This window comes from Nesoenas mayeri (genome assembly GCF_963082525.1).
Source record: "Nesoenas mayeri genome assembly, chromosome: 16".
NCBI lineage: Eukaryota > Metazoa > Chordata > Aves > Columbiformes > Columbidae > Nesoenas > Nesoenas mayeri.
Genome location: NC_137562.1, coordinates 10,477,846 through 10,496,734, shown reverse-complemented (window position 1 = coordinate 10,496,734; position 18,889 = coordinate 10,477,846). Strand labels below are relative to the sequence as shown.

General features: G+C 62.3%; 2 protein-coding genes across 2 annotated transcripts; both read right to left on the bottom strand.

Annotated features, from left to right (window-relative positions):
* Positions 1-495: 495 nt before the first annotated feature.
* Positions 496-8,542, bottom strand: ANGPT4 (angiopoietin 4; the record flags this gene model as incomplete). The annotated part of the gene is made up of 9 exons (XM_080354841.1): positions 7,633-8,542; positions 3,677-3,832; positions 3,328-3,449; positions 2,765-3,009; positions 2,253-2,359; positions 1,676-1,777; positions 1,430-1,596; positions 740-870; positions 496-656 (listed from the first exon to the last, which is right to left on the bottom strand). The coding sequence occupies exons 1-9, from the start codon at positions 7,942-7,944 to the stop codon at positions 496-498; spliced, it is 1,503 nt and encodes a 500-aa protein (XP_080210967.1). The 5' UTR covers positions 7,945-8,542.
* Positions 8,543-10,459: 1,917 nt separating this feature from the next.
* On the bottom strand, positions 10,460-16,963 carry RSPO4 (R-spondin 4; the record flags this gene model as incomplete). Its single annotated transcript, XM_080354808.1, has 5 exons — positions 16,843-16,963; positions 14,002-14,190; positions 13,582-13,725; positions 13,303-13,488; positions 10,460-10,533 (listed from the first exon to the last, which is right to left on the bottom strand). Exons 1-5 carry the CDS (start codon positions 16,919-16,921, stop codon positions 10,460-10,462), a joined length of 672 nt encoding a protein of 223 aa, XP_080210934.1. The 5' UTR covers positions 16,922-16,963.
* Positions 16,964-18,889: the final 1,926 nt, after the last annotated feature.

Here is an 18,889-nt window from a genome sequence, read left to right as displayed (position 1 = left end):
AGGGAAAGCGAGACGGTGGGGGCTTTGCAAATCAAAAAACATATGGAAAAGGCCAAGCCCCCACTGCATCTTGGAGCCTGGCTGAGTGTGCAGTGGGTACCAGGGAGTCTCGGCCCCCCATCCCTGGGGCAAAACCCAGTGGCACCTGCAGAAGGATGGGGAGAGAAGCTGGGGGCAGATTGGGTGCTTTCCGTGTGCCGAAGCCCATTGTGGCGGGGCTGGCTCAGGTTCGAAGCAGAGCCCTCCTGCCAGCTCCTACAGAGCCCCTTGTCACCACCTGTGGGTCCCTCCGGCACGGCTGTAGTGCCATGGTCCCTCTCTGCAGTGCACGGGTTCCCAGAATGCAGGATAAACAAGAGTGAAAAATATAACTGGGGGAAAAGCTTCCCTGCAGTGGCCAGGGGGGTTCAGTGTCCCCCAACTGTCCCCTCTCCCGGAGCCCTCCCTCTGTGCCAGGCTGGCACGAGTGGCGGTGCCGCCCCGAGCACTGGCACGCTAGAAGCTGGCAGGTCGTATCATCATGCGAGTGCCTTTCAGGGAGTAGCTGGGCCCCTGGAAGTGGTGCCAGCGGATGCCGTTGAGCTTGCGGATGTTGTGCCGTGCCGGGTAGTAGATGCCGTTCAGGTTGGAGAGACCACAAGCATCGAACCACCAGCCTGCCAGGAGGGAGCAGAGGGGCAGGGTGGCATTCCAGGTGGGCACCCGTGGGTGCTATGTGGGTGTCCCACCCTCTGCTCACCTCCTGACAGCATCTGGGCACACTTGCAGAGGCAGTTGTCGTTGTCAGCGTCACGGGTGCTGAAGCGGGTGCCCTGCGGTGCCATCCCGCTCTGCTGCCCGGCCGTCCCACTGTAGTCCTGCAGTGACAGCCTGCCACCCAGCGTGGCCACTGTCAGTGCCTGGGGGGTCACACAGCTCCCCAGCCTTGCTTGGGGGGGGGTCGAAGGCCATGAGATGCCACGAGCTGAGCGAGGGCCAGCCGGGAGGGATGCAGGGATGCAGAGACCCTGCAGCTCCAGCATGGCTGAGGGCTGCCTGTCCTAGGGGTCCCCAGGGGTGGGGTTCATGCTGTGCTGTGGCAGAGGGGACCCCCTGAGACTCCTCTGGTGCTCTTTGCTGGGGCTCGGTGCACACACAGTGCAGGGAATCTCAGGATCTCCCCCCATCTCCAGCCCAGCACCAAACCACTCAGCTGCCTCCCACCCCTCCTGGACACGCCGTCCTTGCCAGCTCGGTGGCAGGAGCTCAGTGTCCCTCCCCGGACATGAGTGCAATATCCTGGGGATGCCCGGCACCCCCGGGAGTGCCCAGTGGCTACAGCTGTGTCACCCCCACCTGCCCCAGCAGTGAGCTGCACCGTGGCAGGCTGGCTGGATGGGAAATCCCGCTGAGTTGATGTGATTTCATGCTGCCACGGTGCCTGTCCTACCTGTAACGCTGCCGCTCACTCCCCAGCTGGAATTTCCCATAGTGGGCATAGACCTGGCTGCCCTCCCAGTCCTGCAGCTCGATGCGCAGGATATAGGGCGCTTGGCTTGTCAGGAGGTGCACGGCCTCGTTACCCAGCCAGTACTCGCCTGCTGCATCCCCAAAGCCCTGGGGGAGCAGTGAGGTGGGTGAGTGTGGGGTGCCAGAGGTGCCCCCGGGGCTCCCCCCTCCTCGAGTGGGTGCAGACCTGCTTATACTCCCTCCAGCCCCTCTGGAAGCTGAGGCTGCCGTTGGCACGAAGCTGGATGACCGTCCATCCCCCTCGGTCCGTCTCCATGTCGCAGTACGCCTGCAGCAGGGAGAGAAGGGGCGGGCTGGGGGAGCGGCTGGGGGCATCCCCGCCGTGCTGGGCAGCTCAGCTGCATGGGTGCTGCATGGGTGTTAGAGCTCGCTGATCATGTGCCGAGCCCAGCGCATGGCTGGGGGGTGTCTCTCCTCCCCCTGTGGCTGAGGGCAGGGGCTGGTGCACATGGCTGTGGGTGCATTTAAAATCGGTTTTATCCCCCCTGTCTGAAAGCCTGTGCAAGCCCTGCCCTCACGCAGCAGCTGCTGCCCTCATCCCTCTGCACCCCCAGGACAACCCAGCCCCATGGTCAGATGGGGTGTGGAGCACTGTCCCCGGCCAGAGGGGTTGGGATGTGCCATGAGACAGGGATACCCGCGCTGGTCTGGGTCACTGGATGGCACTGGGTGGCACTGGGTGGCACAGGGGTCAGCAGCAGCCTGGGGTGCTGCACTGCGAGCCCTCTCTGGTCTGTGCTCACCTTTTTGGGCTCGCTGAGGTTGGTGATGTGCAGGGTGTAGACGCCGCTGGCGTGGGTGCCTGCCCGGCGCAGCTCAGCACAGTCCTGGAACAGCTGCTCCTGCCCTGCTGCTGCAACGGACAGGACGGTGAGATGGCAGAAATCCCCCAGACCCCCAGCCCTGCATGGCTTTGCTGTTCTTCCCCTCTCCCTTTGGATGCTTTGGTGCCCAGGGATTATTTTGATTCTTTTTCTTCCTTCTGCACCATCTCCAGGGCTGGGGGTGGCAGCCAGGCTGCACCGGGGCTGTGCCAGCCTGAGCTGGGGGATTTGCCAGGCTGGGGATGGTGTTGGGCCAGGGACCCTCCCCTGTGGGCTCGGAGGTGCTTCATGGATGTGACACAGGGTTCATTTTTGGGGTGAATTCACCTACGCCTGAGCCAAGCATAGGGGCTGGCACAGCGCCCCAGCACCCTCTCGAGAGGGTGAGGAGCAATCTTGCTGCCTATACCCTGCCTGCACCCTGCCTGCACGCCCCGGCTCACCTCTGCCCTGGGTGATGAGGCGCACCAGGCTCTGCACTGCCTCGAGCAGCTGGAGCTGCTGGCGCTGGAGCAGGCTGGCGTTGGTGCTGGTGGCCGCCAGTGACTTCTCCAGCTCGGCGATGGCCCCGCTCTGCCGGCTCAGCACCCGCTGCAGCTGCTCCTTCTCCGAGCGAGCCCCTGCCAGCTCCGCCTGCTGCTGCGTCTCCATCGCCAGCACCCGCACCTCCAGGATGCTGGAATGGGGGGCAGCGGTGACAGGGGGGCTGTGCAGGGAGCAGGGTGGCAGAGAGGACCCAGCGGATCTGTGGGACCCAGAGCTGTCCCTGTCCTCTCCCGCACCCACCGAATTGCATCCCACCCAATGTGCTTAACCAGGGGAAAACAAAGCCCACAGGGCTGTGCTGGGGCTCTGCAACCCCCCAGGGACCCCAGCCAGCCCTGGGACGGGTTCAAGCGCCCCCAAATGCAGTTGTGCTCCTGGGGTGGGAGATACCAGCCTCCCCACTGGGATGTAGGAGCTGCGTGGGTCCCCGAGCTGCCCCAGGCCCTACTTGTTCCTGTTCTGCAGCTTGTGGATCTCGTTGGACTGCAGCAGCAGCTGCTTCTCCAGCTGGGTGGTGGACAGGGAGTTCTCCTGCAGCTGCAGCTCGATGCGTGATGTCTGGTTCAGCACCTGCCCCAGGAGTGCAGGGGAGCGTTGGTGTGACCAGCCGGGGCCACACCATGTCCCCGGTTTCACTGGGCTTGCATCTCCCCGGCACACAATCCTGGTGCCTCTGCACACCGGTGCATTAAACCGTGCACCCCTTTTAGCAGCAGAGAAACCATGCCGCTCGCCATGGTCCTGGGGATGGTAAGGACATGGGGACATATGTGCCACATGCCCTGGCCACCCCCTACCTGCGCCTCCACGTCAGTGAGCTTGCGGCTCTGCTGGGCGCTCTGGTTGAGGAGGGTGCTGCCCATCTCCAGCATGGCTGCGGTCTGGTTCTGCACCGCCGTCTGTCGCAGCTGTGCCAGCTCTGGCCTCACACTCCTCTGGATGTAGCTCTCCAGCTGCAGAGGGGAGCAGGGGCATGGCGGGTCATTTGGGGACCTCACTGCGTCTTCCTTTGGCACCCAAACTGAGCTCAGCACAGCCCCCAGGCACACCCCTGTGGGGTTCAGCACAGCACAACCCATCTCGGGGCCGTATGAGGATCATTGGGAGGACAGAGCAAGTTGTCCATGGGCTGCGCTGCTGCCGGGGAGCCCCTCAGCACCAGCTGCCAAGATTCCTGCTCTTCGGTGCCAGCCGGTTGCCAGGACCTGGCATGGGTTTGCATCTGCCCAGCCAGGGTGGCCTTGTGCCGAGCAGCTGGGCAGGGGGTGGCCGGCGTCAATATTGGTGTCGCCACCTGCATCAGCATTGGCTCCGCTGCCAGCCCCAGCACTGGTTTCCCAGGACTCGGGGACATGGAGGGTGCGGGGCCACCATCAGCTGGGGAAGGTGAGTGGGCGTCCGGCCTCCGGTGCTGCCGGGGAAGCACTTGGAGCTGGGAAGAAGCGCTTGGGGCTGCAGATGCTGCAGAGATGTCGCTTCCGTTTTCCCAGCCCGTGGGGAGCTGCCTTTCCCAAAGGCTTTTCTATTTCTGGCGGCCACACCATGAGGTTCCCATTCGGCCCCTCCCCAGGGCGATGGCCTCGGCAGGGGCACGGTCTCTCAGTGGGGGCTGTGGGGAGCAGGAGGGGCCACGCAGCCGCCCACTCTGGGAAAGCAGCATGGGGCACCCCACAGATCCCACTGTCCCCAAACCGCTCTGATTCTGCTTCTGGCCCGACCCCCAGCCAGTGCCCACAGAGCCCCAGTCCCTGCACATTTCTTGGGGTTGTAGCCCAGGTGGGCCCAGTCATGGTGGGATGATGCTCTTCTGGATGGCACGGCCAGCAGCCAAGGTGCTGAGATGCTCAGCACAGGATCAGTGCGGGATGCTCGACACAGAGCGGTGCAGGATGCTTGGCACCAGATCGGTGTGGGATGCTCGGCACAGAGCAGTGCAGGATGCTCAGCACCAGATTGGTGTGGGATGCTCGGCACAGAGCGGTGCAGGATGCTCAGCACAGGAGCGGGTCTGGCAGTGGGCCAGGACACAGGGCTCTGCTCTGCACTTGTTTGCACATAACGAAATCTCACTGGCTGCAGCAGGGCCCTGTTCCCCCCTCCCCAAACCCGGACAGCAGTGAAACCATCACCCCACCACAAGCACCCATGAGAGACCAGTGGGTCCCTGGCCAGCGCGGCTGCACCCGATTCACCAGGGATTTTCCCTTGCGGAACGTGCTAGCAGGGAGGAAGCAGGGAAAGGTCAGAGAGCCACGTCTGGAAAACATTTCCCCGAGCTGAGTGATTGCTGGAGAGTTTCCCTTTAACCACGTCGTTAATCTTGTTGCTTCACAGGGCTTGGGGAGGCCTTTTCTCCCCCTCAATCCTGCCTTTTTTTTTTCTTTTTTTAAAATAAACATATCTCGGAGCCCGAGGGCAGCACATACCCATGGAAAAGGTCAGACTGGCACAGGGAGAGCTGAGTGCAGCCAGCGATGGAGCCTCAGCTCCTGTGAGCAGCTGCAGCTGGAAGGGGACACAGTGTCCCCAGCCATGGGTGGCACAGGGGACCCAAGTGGGACAGGCTCTGTGCAGAGGACTGGGAAACTGGGATCGCCCTCCCTTTGCCCCGTGGCTGACAAAGGGCACAGTGACTTGGGGGGGACAACCATGGTGATGTGGGTCACCCCAAAACACTGTCTGGGAGCAGGAAGGACCCTGGCCACCCCGCTATCCCAGTGCCAGGGACCCATTGCCACATCTGGATGGTCCTGTGCCACTTTCTTGCAGTCACATCCCTCCCCTGTCCCTATCTCCATCCTGCCCCGGCATTTCTAAGCAACCTGAAAGCACCGGCCAGGGGACCCCCAGGGCCAGAGGTGGGGAAAGCGCCCCCCCCTGCTGTCTGCACCTCTGCACCCATGCTGGGGTGAGCAGCACCAGCCCCTGTGCCACGGGCACCCCAGAGCTGCCACTCTGCTACTGCCCCAAGCTCGCCCGAAGACCCAGCAGCACCATCAAATGTTTGTGTTTGAACTAAAATTAATTCTTCCTGAGGTGGGAACAGCTGATGGGATGGTAAGCAGAAGCCACATGTCCTCATGCACTGTTTTCTCACTGTGTCCCTGTCCCTCCTGGCCATGGGGGTGCACATAGAAGGTATGGACCTGCACCCCAGCACCTGGCAGGGCTCCCCGGGTCAGAACAGCACAGACAGGGATACGACGTTGTTTACAATCTGTCCCCGAATCTGATGCCTCCTTTGAGCCCAAGTTTGTTTGTTCAGGCCTGGAGTCCGACCAAAACAAGCCTCTCTGGGCAGCTCCGGTTAAATTAGGAAAGCCAAAGAACAGCGAAAAAAAATAGCTGCAAACTGCCTCTAAATGGAGAGGGAGATAGGATGGGATGGGGATCGGGTGGGATAGGATGGGTTGGGATGGATAGGATGGGATGAGGTGGGTGTATTTGGCACTGTGGGGACTTGGCACACACCATGTCACAGCACTGATGGCCCTGCTCGGTTGGTGACATCACCTGGGAAACTGGGGTGCAAAGACACGCGGGTCCTGGACGTGCCTGCAGCTGTGCTGGCGATGCCGCTCGGCTGGAGGCTCAGTGACAGCTGGGGACGAGCCACTCGCCCTCTTATCAACACCAGGGGCTTGGTGCTGCTGCCTCGCTGCGCTGTGGGGTTTACAGCCCCCCGGGGAGGTGTCTCCCGGGACGGGGCGTCCGGGAGCTATTCCTGGGTCTGACGCAGGCGGCTGCACTCAGCAGATGGGGGCTGCAGTGCGAGCCCTCGGGAAGGAAATGGTGCTTCCTCCTGTGGGCGGCGGGGATGGGGAGAGCTGGGGTGGGGGACAGCCCCCTGGGCACACAGCCCTTCTGCTGTGGCACCCACTGTCTCTGCCCGGCACCCTACCACTCACCCATGTGCCGTGGGGCTGCCCGGGAGCCGCGGGTCCCACTCAAAGTGCCTGGAGCTTTTGCAAAGCCCAGAAGTGGGAAAACAATGAAGCTGGAGAGGTTTCGGTGGCCCCTTCCCTTAGGTCCCTCGCTCTGCCGCTTGCCAAAAGCCTTCCCAGGAGCTTTTGAGCAAAACCGCATCCTGATCCAGAACGGGTGACTCTGAGCCCCAAGGTCTGCCTGGCACAGCCCCGCTGGGACTGGGAGGAGCCGCAGTGGGACAGTCACAGCAGGGATGGCAGGGGACAGTCACAGCAGGGATGGCAGGAGACGGTCACAGCAGGGATGGCAGTGGGACAGTCACAGCAGGGATGGCAGGGGGACAGTCACAGCAGGGATGGCAGGGGACAGTCACAGCAGGGATGGCAGGAGACGGTCACAGCAGGGATGGCAGTGGGACAGTCACAGCAGGGATGGCAGGGGGACAGTCACAGCAGGGATGGCAGGGGAACGGTCGCAGCAGGGATGGCAGGGGGACAGTCACAGTGGGGATGGCAGAGGACACAGCTGCAGCCGCAAGCACCAGTGAGCTGCAGCACCTGCAGCACCCGCAGCACCCACAGCACCCATCCCCTCTGCTGATACAGCGCCTGATGCAAACAGGGCAGGATCAGGCCTGGGGTGCAAACCTGCAGAGGAGATGCAGTCCGGCTGCAGTGCTGCTGCTTGGGGGGGCACAAGCCCCCCAGCACTCAGCTCTGCCACCAGCAGCCCAGAGCAGGCAGAGCTGAAGCGGGAACCTGGTACGGGGATGCTGCACACTTGGGTGCTGGGGACAGCCCCCTGTCCCCCCCGTCCCGCACCCTACCTTCAGCAGCCACTGGGTGCTGTTCTCCAGGATCCTCTCCAGGTGCCGCAGGCGCTGGGTGGCCCCGTGGCTGGTGACCGCGGTGCTGGCCGGTGAGTCCCGCTGCAGCAGCGCATTGGCGGGGCCGGGGGAGCCCGGGCAGGGCAGGGGGTCGGCCTCAGGCAGCACAAAGGTGTAGCTGCAGTGCCCATGCTGCACCCGGTGGTACCGCCGGCGGCCGCTCCCCTCCAGCGCCCGACGCTGGGCTCCGGCTGCGCGCGGAATTGTTGTGGCCAAGGTCAAGGCCACAAGGCTGATGCTGAGCACCCACATGGCGCAGGGGTCCCTGTGGTGCCAGGGGGGTGTCAGCCGGGTGCCGTGGCTGGGGATGCGCTGGCACCTCCCGGGTGGCCGCAATGCTGCTCTGTGCCGGGATGGGTCAGTGGGTTCTCGCCGCCAAGTCGAAATGCTTCGATTTCGGCATTTCCTCCCTCTGAGCCGGCTCTGGCCGCCCCGGCCTTTTATCGCCAGGCGGCCGCAGCCCTCGCAGGGGGAGAGGGGAAAGAAAAAAAAAAGAAAAAGAAAAACAAAGGAAAAAAATCTTTAAAAACAATACTTCTATCTTTTTTCTCTCCTCCAGGCCCACTGCGGGGAGATCAAGTTTCACACGTGATCTATAAATTCTCGCACACACACACACGCAGCCCTCGTGCCCCCCTGGCTGCACCCCCCGACTGTTCTCTGCACAGCTCATTGCACCTCCCGGGGCAGCGGGGACGAGCTGCCCACACCAGCACCGAGCCCTCCCACCCCCCAGCCCCAGCACCCCCCAACCAGCACCGCCTGGGACACGCCGCCCTCAGGACACCCCCCCCGGGCAGCAGAGCTCCCGCCCCACGTCCTGGCTATTTATAACGCTGGCGGGAGCCAGGCCTGGGTTTGACTTCTCTGGCCACGGGATGAACCCGTGGGGACCGGGACAGGGGCTGCGTCCCAGCCAGACCCTGCGCAGGGCTCGGGGTGCCCAGTTCCTGGGCTGGGGAGCTGGCGGGGGTTGGGACAGCTGTGTGTCACCAGCTGAGGGTCACGGCGGCTGCCAGTGTGCTGGGGTAGATCCAGGTTTGGTCCCCAGGAGGGGACAACCACGGTGGGGGAGACAAGCTGGTTTGGCAGAGCGAGGTTCCCTTGGCTTGAGGTGTGTGTGTCAGGAGAGGGTCGGGGGCACCTGTCCCTACGTGGCTGTGCCTTCAATTACATGACTGGGCCCAGCTGCTGCTGCCATCATGGCCCAGTGATGCCCAGTGTTCTCACTCAATAAGCAACCGGCCAAACGAGCCTCTCGGTGCTTCCCGGTGGCAGAGCCCAGCCTGGGGTACCCGCAGCCCCGGTGACACGCTTGCTGCTCTCTCCAGCTGTTGGCTCAGCCACCAAGAAATGCTGGTGATGCTTTAAAGAAAAACACTAAAACCTTTCCCCAGACTCCTCCGGTACCAGGGGGCGAGGCAGAGTGACCCCCCACGTTGGGAGCCGCACACTGGGCACAGGCTGTAGGTTGTGGGATGGAGGGGACCGATGCTGATGGCTGCTGTTCCCATCCCATTCAGGGGCTGGGGACAGCTGTGTTTGGGGGACATTGGAGAGACTCAGCTGCTCCTGCACCCCCAGCAGTGCCATGAGCTGGCGCAGAGCCGGGCTGCCATGCCCAGTGCCACGCAGGGGGATGCGAGGGTGATGTCATGGCCACAGCCAGTGTCCCTGTCCCCTGTCCCCTTCCGGCAGTGCCTCATGGACATGAGGAAAACAGGGAGGCGAGAGGGATGGTGGAGTTTTAATACATTTATTTGGTATTAAGCGAATGGAGGAGCTGCTGTGGCAGCTTGGTGTCAGCCCCAGCACTCTCACCCTGCAGGGTCTGTGCAGCCCTGACAACCCCCCTGACCTGGCCTCCCCCTGCCTGGTGCAGGGACGGGGTATCTGACCCAGAACACCCCCAAATACAGAGATGCCTGTGGCTGGGGCAGCAATTTACCCCCGGTGACATTTAGGAGGGGCTGCGGTGGGTCCTGGCCGGAGGATGCAGCAGGCAGCAGCATCCCCTGCCTGGGCTCCAGCAGCTGCAGCGTGTGCACCCCCTGTCCTGGACCAAACCCAGCCAGAGCCACCCCAAATCCCTGCGCCCACATCACGTGGGGAGAGAAGTTCCTCCAGCCCTTCTGTGAGCCTGAGGACAGCAGGATTTGGTGCACGGTTGTGCCATTGAGCACCAGACTGCACCACCATGACTGATGTCATCATCCTCAATGGAGTCTGAACTCTGGGGGTCCCACCGCTCTCTGTGACAGTGGTTGAGGATGGGGGACCTTATCCAGCACCCAGAGCAGCTCAGTGGCACCCTATGCACTGCAGCACCCCTGTGCAAACAGGGCCCCATGGGGACAGAGCATCTCTCAGCCCTGGGGGATGGTATCCAAGCAGAGATAGGGTCCAAGCCCAAGGATCAACCCCCATCCCATCCATCCAGAGCCAGGGAAGGGACTGAGAAGGCTGGGGGAGAGGGAAAAAAATACAAGAAGCCATCCCCTTCCCGAGCCCTGAGGCATCGCTTTGGACACTGCAAATTAGATTTTCTGAAAAGGAAATGTTTTACAGGCCATAAATTGTCTCAAAAGAAATGGGAGGGGGGGAGAAAATTGTGCAATTTTTTTTTTTTGTGGATGGAAAAACAAGGGCGATGTGGCCGGGGTAGCACGGTGGGAGCTGGTTGGGACCTCTTCATGCCACCAGCCAGTGGCACAGAGAGCTCCCAACCAGCTCCCACCACTATTGCCCAGCTCACGTGCTTGTTTCGCTAGGTACCCACGTGCGGTTCTGTCTTCGGCTTCTTCTGCCGCTTTTTGCCTTTATTTTTGGGTTCAGTTTTCTCTGGAAGAGAAGAAAAGGAGGAGAAAAGGAGGGCTTGCTTGTCAGCTAGGCAGCAGCATCCACCCCGAGCCCCATCCATGGGATGCGGATCCTGCATCCTGTCCTAGGTGTTAGCACAGGACCCTCTTCTTGATTTGGGGGACCCCAGAGCCCCCCTCCAGGTCACCAAACAGCAGCATGGGTCTGCGGGAAGGCCAGGAACACTGATGCATTGTCCCCCTGGCTCCCATGGCTGGACTTTAAATCCTGATACCCCTCAAATGTACAGGAATGGGCTGGGGCCACCTCAACCAAACTGGGGGGGCTGCCCAGAGATCCCCCAGCCTCTCTCTGAGCGAGGACTGGGAGTGTCGGAGCCGGACAGCGGCTGCACCAACACCCCAAAGTGATGCTGCGGTGATGTTGGGCTCTGCCGTGGTGCAGGGCCATGCCTTCCTCTGGACCAGCCAGTGCTGCCCACCACTGTGGGCTCCTGCGGTACCCAGCAGGTTCCCCAGGAGGGTTTGGGTACGGTGGGAGGTGAGGTGGCCATGCGTAGGTGGGGATGCTCTCCCTAGGAATGCTCCTGGCCCAGGCAGCACAACCTCAATAAGGTCTTGGGACCCAAATCTCTGCACACCCCAAGGGGCTGCCCCGAGCACCCTCCAGCTCCCAGCTCTGCTGGCTGGTGTTGTCACTGAACAGGGACCCAGGATGAGCTCTGCTGTGCCACGAGCTCTGACGGGGAGAAGAGCCCATGCTGAGGAGTGGGACAGCTGCACAAAAACCTGCAGCTTTGCCTCCACTTCTACTCCTGTGCCCACTATGCACTCTGCTCACCCCAGACGGGTGACACAGGGGTGCCCAGTGCCGCTCTCCCCGCATGAGGGATATAGGGACAGCGACTGGCCGGTGTGGTGTGTGCCAGGGCTGGTGTCACCAATCCTTTCTGAGGGCTCCAGCTCTTTTCCTGCCCGGCTCTGTTTTTCGGCTCTGATCTCCAGACAGTTGCCACCCACCACGGAGAGGGCACAGCACGAATGCCGAGTGTCTGGAGAGTGCAGCAGACACACAAGGCAGATTTACAGCAGCGCAAGGGGGTTTGTGCCCTGGCCAAGCGCGGGTTCTTCTCCTTTCCAGCTGCCCGAGGACAGCTCAGACGTGGTGGCACAAATCTCTCATCACACGCTCGGGTCCTTCCCCGGCTTGTCTCGGCTGCATCAAGTGAACTCGCCGTCCTCCTCCAGCATCTGGATCCCATAAGGCAGCACTTGGTCGGGCAGGCAGGAGCCGGGAGCGAGGGCAGACGCAGGCTGTGCCGCGGCGGGGACACCCGGAGCTGCCAGACATGGAGGAGCTGCCCAGGCTGATGGGACAACGGGGACTGCTCGTGGGGCATGGATGGATTTCCCTCCGCCATCTCAGGGCCAGACCCGGCTCCAGAGCTTGTCCCAGGCAGCAGCTAGAGCAAGGAGCCCCGCCATTCCCTGAGCCCATCACCATGGCCTCGGGGCTGCGGGCAGAGCGGGAGGCTGAGCGCTTTGCCAAGGTGCTATTGCCTTCCCAGACACCCCATGAGATGGGACACGGTGAAGCGCCAGCGCTGCGGTGACGGCAGGACCCGCCATGTGCCAGACCCGGCGTCGCAGGCATCCGCCCGGCACTGTGCCGCAGGACACTGCGCTCCGGAGCCGCCTGTCCTCATCCCATGCCAAACTTGCCACATCAAACTGTCACCAGCTCTCTGGGTCCGGAGCCGGCACAGCCCAGCAGGGAGGGGAACATCCCCAAAATCGATGCCACCTGGCGCCCTGAAGCTGTGAATCGGGGCCAAGGCGGGGATGGAAATCAGCTCCTCTCTGCTGTCAGCGGGAAAATATGATTTATGAGTGATAGTGCTGAGATGGAGCCGCTCTCCTGGCTCCGTGGCCTCTGCCCAGCGTACACGCCTCCTGTTACTGCCCCCCTTTCTCCATCCCTTTTCTATCCCTCCCAGTCCTTTCCTCTGTCACCCTTGGCCACCGCCACGCTGGCAGTGCCGGCTGGCACGTCCCTCGGCACACGGCGTCCCTCGGCACACGGCGAGCCCGCAGCTCCGCACGGCGAAGCCCTGCTTGGCCGGGGCTGGCGGCTCAGATCTCCTTCCAGGCCCTACAGCTCCGTATCTCATGCGATTCCCCCTTTCTGCCAGTTCTGGAGTGGAGATTTATTAGAACAGCTTCGGTCCAGCCGCCTGTATCCAGAAATGACATCAGCCGCCTCCTGGTTCCCATTGCCAGCCACGCACCCGTGCCCGAGCCATGGAGAGCGACCCTGCCCTGGGGGTGTTCCCCAATGCTTTGGCAACCAGAAATCCCCCGGGTGATGCCATCCAGCTCTGCAAGCGCTGATGGTATTTCGGGGGCTCAGGGGTTTTTGCAGGTGGGTTTCAACCCTGGTTATTCACAACTGGGAGTCACAAAGCCCCAGCTGTGCCTTTCCCTTTGTCGGAGCCCGGCAGTCCTGTCCCCCCGCGGTGGCTGACGCCAGCGCCTGTCCCAGCCGGGTGGCAGAAGGGGACGCTGGCCCATTCCAGGCAGTCCCAGGGGCTGCTCAGCACATGTGCCTGGGACGGCAGCTTTCTCCAGAACTGCATGGTTACAGCCACCGGCCTCAACATGCCTGGGACATGACACCAGGCTCGCCAGCCACCGCCGAGCTGCTGCCACCATCCCCTCCCATGGCACACCAAGGGGAGCGCTTCGGAGGGGCACGAAGCCACCCCTGGGGTGGCGGGCAGGGGGTGCTCACCTCCTGGGCAGTGCTTCTTCATGCGGCACCTCCTGGTCTCCAGCAGCGCGGGGCAGGCAGCCCCCTCTTCCTGGGCAGCCCCCAGCACCTCCCGCACCCGTGTCTCCACACCCCACTTGCAGCCGCAGGTCCGGCCCTCGTGGGTGCAGGCACTCCACTGGCTCCAGGGCCCCGGCATGCACGTCTCTGTGGGGAACAGGGGTGCAAGGGGGAGATGGTGACCGAGCAGCACCCAGCATGTCCCCAGAGACCAAGGGCGTGGTTACGGGTGCTGCTTACCTTGGCACTCGCGAGTGCCGGGCTGTGCCGCGGTGCTGGGGGGGCACTGCCGAAAGCACTGGCCCTTGTGCAAGTAAAACTTGTCTTTGCACTTAATGCAGAAGTCTCTGCTGAAACAGCTCTCGCAGCTGGGAGACCTGCACTCTGCCGGGAAGGAGGGCTGGTCAGCTGCGCCAGCTGAGAGCTGGCATGGAAAGAGCCAGCAGCCCCGGTACCCGCCGGGCACCCAAAGCCCTTGGCAAATGTGCGGGGTCCGGGTTGCAGCTCTGGGTAAAAAAGGAAGCAGCCCCTTGGCCCGGCTACCCTCACCAGGGATGCTGCAGGAAACGCAGCCATGGCCCTTCCCACAGTGCTGGGACCCGTGGGGTGCTGAGGGGACACAGGGACAAGCCGGGGGCCCCCAGCTGGTGTAGGACGTACTTGTGCATCTGTTGACCTCCAGTCCCCGCACGCCGAAGTAGCCAGGGGGGCAGGTGTGGACGCACATCCCGTACTGGCGGATGCCGTCCCTCCAGATGAGCAGGAACAGCCGGTGGTGGCAGGTGATGCAGCCATTGTCCTCTGAGCACAGGACGCAGCCCGTGCAGTTCTCCAGCAGCCCGGTGCTCGCTGTGGGGACAAATGATGGAGAGCGGCTGTGTCACACCTGCATGGCACAGTCGAGGCTTTGGGGACAGTCTCAGCCCCGTGGCAGCCCCTCTGCCACCCAGGGAGGTGACAGCAGCATCCCATCTCACTGCAGTTACCTCCAACCTCCCTAAATCCCCGGTTCTCCGCGGGCTGGCAGCAATGGGTGCACAGAGCCATCGGTCCCCGCTGCACTCAGCTTGGGCACTGTCACCTCTGTCACCCTGGGCACCAGGTACAGGGGTTCACCCTGTGTCCAGGGGTGCCAGCCTGTCCCTGTCTCTGCGCCAACTGTGCCCATCCCGTGGGAAGCATCTGAACAGGAGCTGGGCAGCAGCTCATCAGTGGGCAGCAATCTGCTCTGACCTGGATTAATTAGTTGATGCCTGTTAAGTGGCAGGGGACAAGGAGCCTTTCAGGAAAGTTCAAGAGGAGCCAAGATAAGGATCTGTCTGGTTGCTCAAGGCCCTCGCCGCCTCCCTGGCTGCCTTTGCTGTGCTCGCGACCTGCGTGACAGTGCCTATCCCAAGGTGGGCTCTGCTCCCGGGGACAAGGACAGGGCGCCATCCCCCAGCCCCTGCCACTCGCTCCTCCTCCCTGAGCTGCCTCCCTGCGCCCAGGGAGATGAAGCCCAGAGACATGCTCCTGACACAGCGACACTTTGGGACCGCAGCAGCTGAGCCCCCAGCACTGGGGGTTACCTGCACCCCATGTCCTGCTGCACCCCCAGCCTGGCTGGGCATCTCTGTAAGTGGCCACCAAGCTCCTATATGCAGGTGACCGATGCCTCTGCTGTGCCCGGCCGCGTTGGGAAGCGTTTGCTGGGTGCAAGTACCAGCTCTGCGCAGTGGTGACAGTGCCAGCAGTGCCAGCACTGCCTATTTGAGGCTCAGGCTTCATCTGCCAGCAGACCTTACTGCATATAGGTGATTTTTTGCACAAAGCCAAGGCCTAAGGAGGCAGCTGCACCGTGTGGTGCGGCCGGGAGGCTTCATTAGGGCTGCGACTGCTGGGAGCGTGCTAACAAAGCACCTTGGATCCATTAAGTTGTTATGGTCTCCGTTACATATTTACCAAACGCTGACAACATTTGTGTTCCTGGCTGCAGCTGGAGCCGCTTCCCTGGAGACCCAGGGATTTACGAGCCTCTTTCCCTTCCCTCATTCTTTTTGATGATTTTTTTTTTGCCGCGCTCTCTCCAAGCCCCAGCCGGGGCAGGGAAGGTGAGGAGCCCTGTGCCGGCTGTGGGACCCCGCGCTGCCACCAGCCGATGCAGAGTCGTTCCCATCACCAGCTCTGCTGCGGGGAGCAACACTGGGGAGCTGATGCAGAGCTGGCTGTGCCACGGAACGGGACCCGGCTGACACCAACACAGTGGTGCTGGCAAAAGTAGGGACACCTGATGGGTTTGCCTCCCCCTGATGAGTGCTGATTTCAGACCTGGGGTGCAGGGCTGAGCTGGGATGGGCACTGGGCAGGGGGCACAGAGGGTATGGGGGTGCTGGATGCCAGCGCGGCATCACCCATCGCTGCCTGTTCCCAGCCTAGCTCTGCCACTGTGGGCTCTGCAGGCACTGGGAGCCCCCCAGACCGTCCCTCTGTGGCAGCAGGACATGGCTGGAGGCAACTCCTGGGGTGGCTGTAGGGTGCTGCAGCATCTTCTCTCAGCTCCCAGCCACCAGAGGCGATGCTGGCCCTTCTACGCTGGTTATACAGGAGATACAACACACATTCCAGGCGGGGAGTTGTGGCCAGACTCCTGGGTGCTGCCAGGACCTGTTGCCCCTGTGCATCCCGCAGCATCGGGCTGCTCCGCATGGAACGGCAGCAGCCGGAGCCCTGGCACCGCGGCACCCACAGCCCCTCTGGGTGCCTGGCTGTTTCCGATCGGGAGGTTTCAACAGCCAGCCTGGCCACGACATGACCATGTGTGCTTGCTGGCTCCACACATCTTTAACATGCATTAGCCACAGGGAAACTGTCCAGGCTCCAGCCTCCAAGATCCTTGGTCCTGACAGGTCCTGTCTCTACCCTGGCACATGCCGGTTCCAAAAACAACCTGGTCCCAGTGCAGAGCCAAGCAGCAGCCTCGGCCCCACTCCCACAGCCGGCTGGCTCTGCTCAGGGGAGGATGGGGAAGGGGAAAGGCAATGCCTGCGGTGGCTCTGAGCACCCTTCCAGGAGGTTTTATTCCCCACACATTTAATGTGTGAAGCAAAGGAGAAAAATATTGGAAAATCAGCTCATTCTGTACTATCCCCACTGCACTCACTGCTCCTGGGGTTTGTACAGCTCATCCCAGTGCCAGCCACTGTCCCCCTGTTCCCTGCCAGCCCTGAGGGCAGCACTGCCATGGCGCAAGCAGTGCCACGGGGCTGGGCATGGCCTCCTCCACATCCTGCTGATCCAGCCCGGGCCGTGCACCCAGAGGGGAATGCAGCCAGGCTGGGGATGCTGGTTCCCGGCTTCTTCCAGCCCCAGGTGTCGATCAGCCCCGATTCACACCTCCTGCCCTCTCCATGCAGGCAGCACCAGCAGCCCCAGCACTGGCAGGGCAGGCAGGGGCCAGCAGCCCTATGTCCCCAAGCTGCCTGATAGCACCTGAGCAGGATGAGCCAGCCACACGCACCGTACCTTGCTTCTTCCATCGGTTCTGCATGAGCATTTCCATGGAGCTGATGAATAACAGCAACATGAATATTATCCACTGCATCTGGGCAGGAGTGATTTCAGGCGGGGTAGAAATCAAATCATCCAAGCGGCTGGCGAGTCCAGCTCCAGCCGAGGGACGGTGGGTGGTGGAGAGGAGAGCGGCTCTGGGCTCACACCATCCCACCCCGGGATGCAGCCGCGCTCCACGGTGCCATCAGCCGGGACCCCCGGGGACGCGGGGGTGTCAGGCCAGGGCAGCGCTCATGGTGCCGGGGAAGCGTTGGCTGCTCCGGGGAGCTCTGCCTTTATAGCCGGTGCCAGCCCCCCCTCGCCACCCCCCGCACTTCAAAATAGTAATAATAATAAAATATCCCCCAGCAGCAACAAAGCGACTCGCAAACAAACTGGCTGGAGTCTCCCCCCGCCGGAGCGCTCCAGCCGCCACCTCGGCTGGGGACCGTCCCGCTGTCCCGCCGCGGTGCGACTGTCCCGCTGCCATCCCAGCGCCGGGGTCACGGCGAAGCCCCTGCCACTTTTGGGGGGGGTGGAGCCAGGTGGGTGACGCTGCCTGCGCCGCTCCCACCCCGGGCTCGGCCCCCCCGGCTCAGCCCCACTCGGCTCAGCCCCGCTCCGGCCCCGGCAACCCCGCTGGTCAGACCCCCGGGCCGGGCTGAGCCCCCCGGGGCCGGGAGCCGCGGAGAGTCCCCGGCAGCTCCGTCGGCGGCTGCGGATCTGCCCCCGGGATCGCATCTGAGTCTGATTTTCCGAGCGCTTCGTAACTCACCTCCCTCCGAGCTGCAGGAGCTGCGCTGAGCTCAGCCGAGCTGAGCCGAGCTGAGCGGAGCTGTGCCCAGCTGCACTGAGCCAACCCGAGCAGTGCCGAGCCGAGCTGAGCTGTGCTAAACTGAGCTGCGCTGAGCCAACTCAGCTAAACTGAACTGAGCTGCACTGAGCCAAGCTCAGCTAAACTGAGCTGAGCTGCACTGAGCCCTTCCCGGCTCCCACGCAGGCGCCCACCCTCTTGCCCCATGCAGGGCTCCCCAAAGTACCCGCAGGGGGGTAGGACACTCCTGCCCCCTGAGCACCCCTGAGACAGGCGCTGACCCCTTTGCCATCCCAGCTGGCTGCAGGCACAGGGAAATAAAAGGGCCAAGAACTGGTTTCCATCTTTTGTGGGCAAACCCAGTGTTTCTTGAGCTGTGCTCAGTGGCTCTGCCAGCTGCTGTGTCCCCACTCGCTCCAGGGAGAATTTTGTGTTTGGACCTCGGTCCTGATGGCTTCCACTCAACCAAGGGAGAGTTTCTGTCTGCTTCACTCTTGCAGTCTGCACCAATTTTATGGGATTTGTTCCTGCAGACAAGGCTGAGGACAGCCGGGGAGGGCACATTCCCACCTGGAATGCTCTGGGTCTGCTGTACTTGGGAGGGACGAACGCATTGAGGAATTGCTGAGCACCAGCAAACTCATTGCACTGGGGCGGGTCGCCCACAGGGCTGCGGTAGATGTGCCCCTCAGTGTCCTGGGGCACCTGGCCATGCCTAGGGAAAACATTGGGGTTACCATCCCCTGCTCCCCCTGGAATTCCCCCCTCCTGCTCTCCCTCTCCCCGCCACTCCCATCCAGCCCCACTGAGTTTCATGCCCAAAGAGTTAATGATTCAGACAACAAAGGAGCTGTTTCAGACCCCTTTGCCCTCGCTGTAGGAAACCAGGAGTAATGATGGTTTGGTTCGCTTTAGGATTTTTTTTTAATGCCAATGTGAAAGAAATTGAAAAATTACCCATAAAATGCAGGTTTTCAGCATCTGGCTCAGCCCTACTCTCCATAAACAGCCAAGGCCACAACACAGTATCCCCAGCGCGGATCTGCATGGGCTGGGGGGGCTGCATGGGCATGGGCAGGGTGGCACCATCCGGCACAGGAGCTGAGAAAAATAGGGATATGAGAATGGCAGTGGAGATTCTGGAGTATCTAGAAATCATGGTTGCAGGTGGCTGTGCCAGCGCTGCCGGTGACAGGTGCCCGTGGC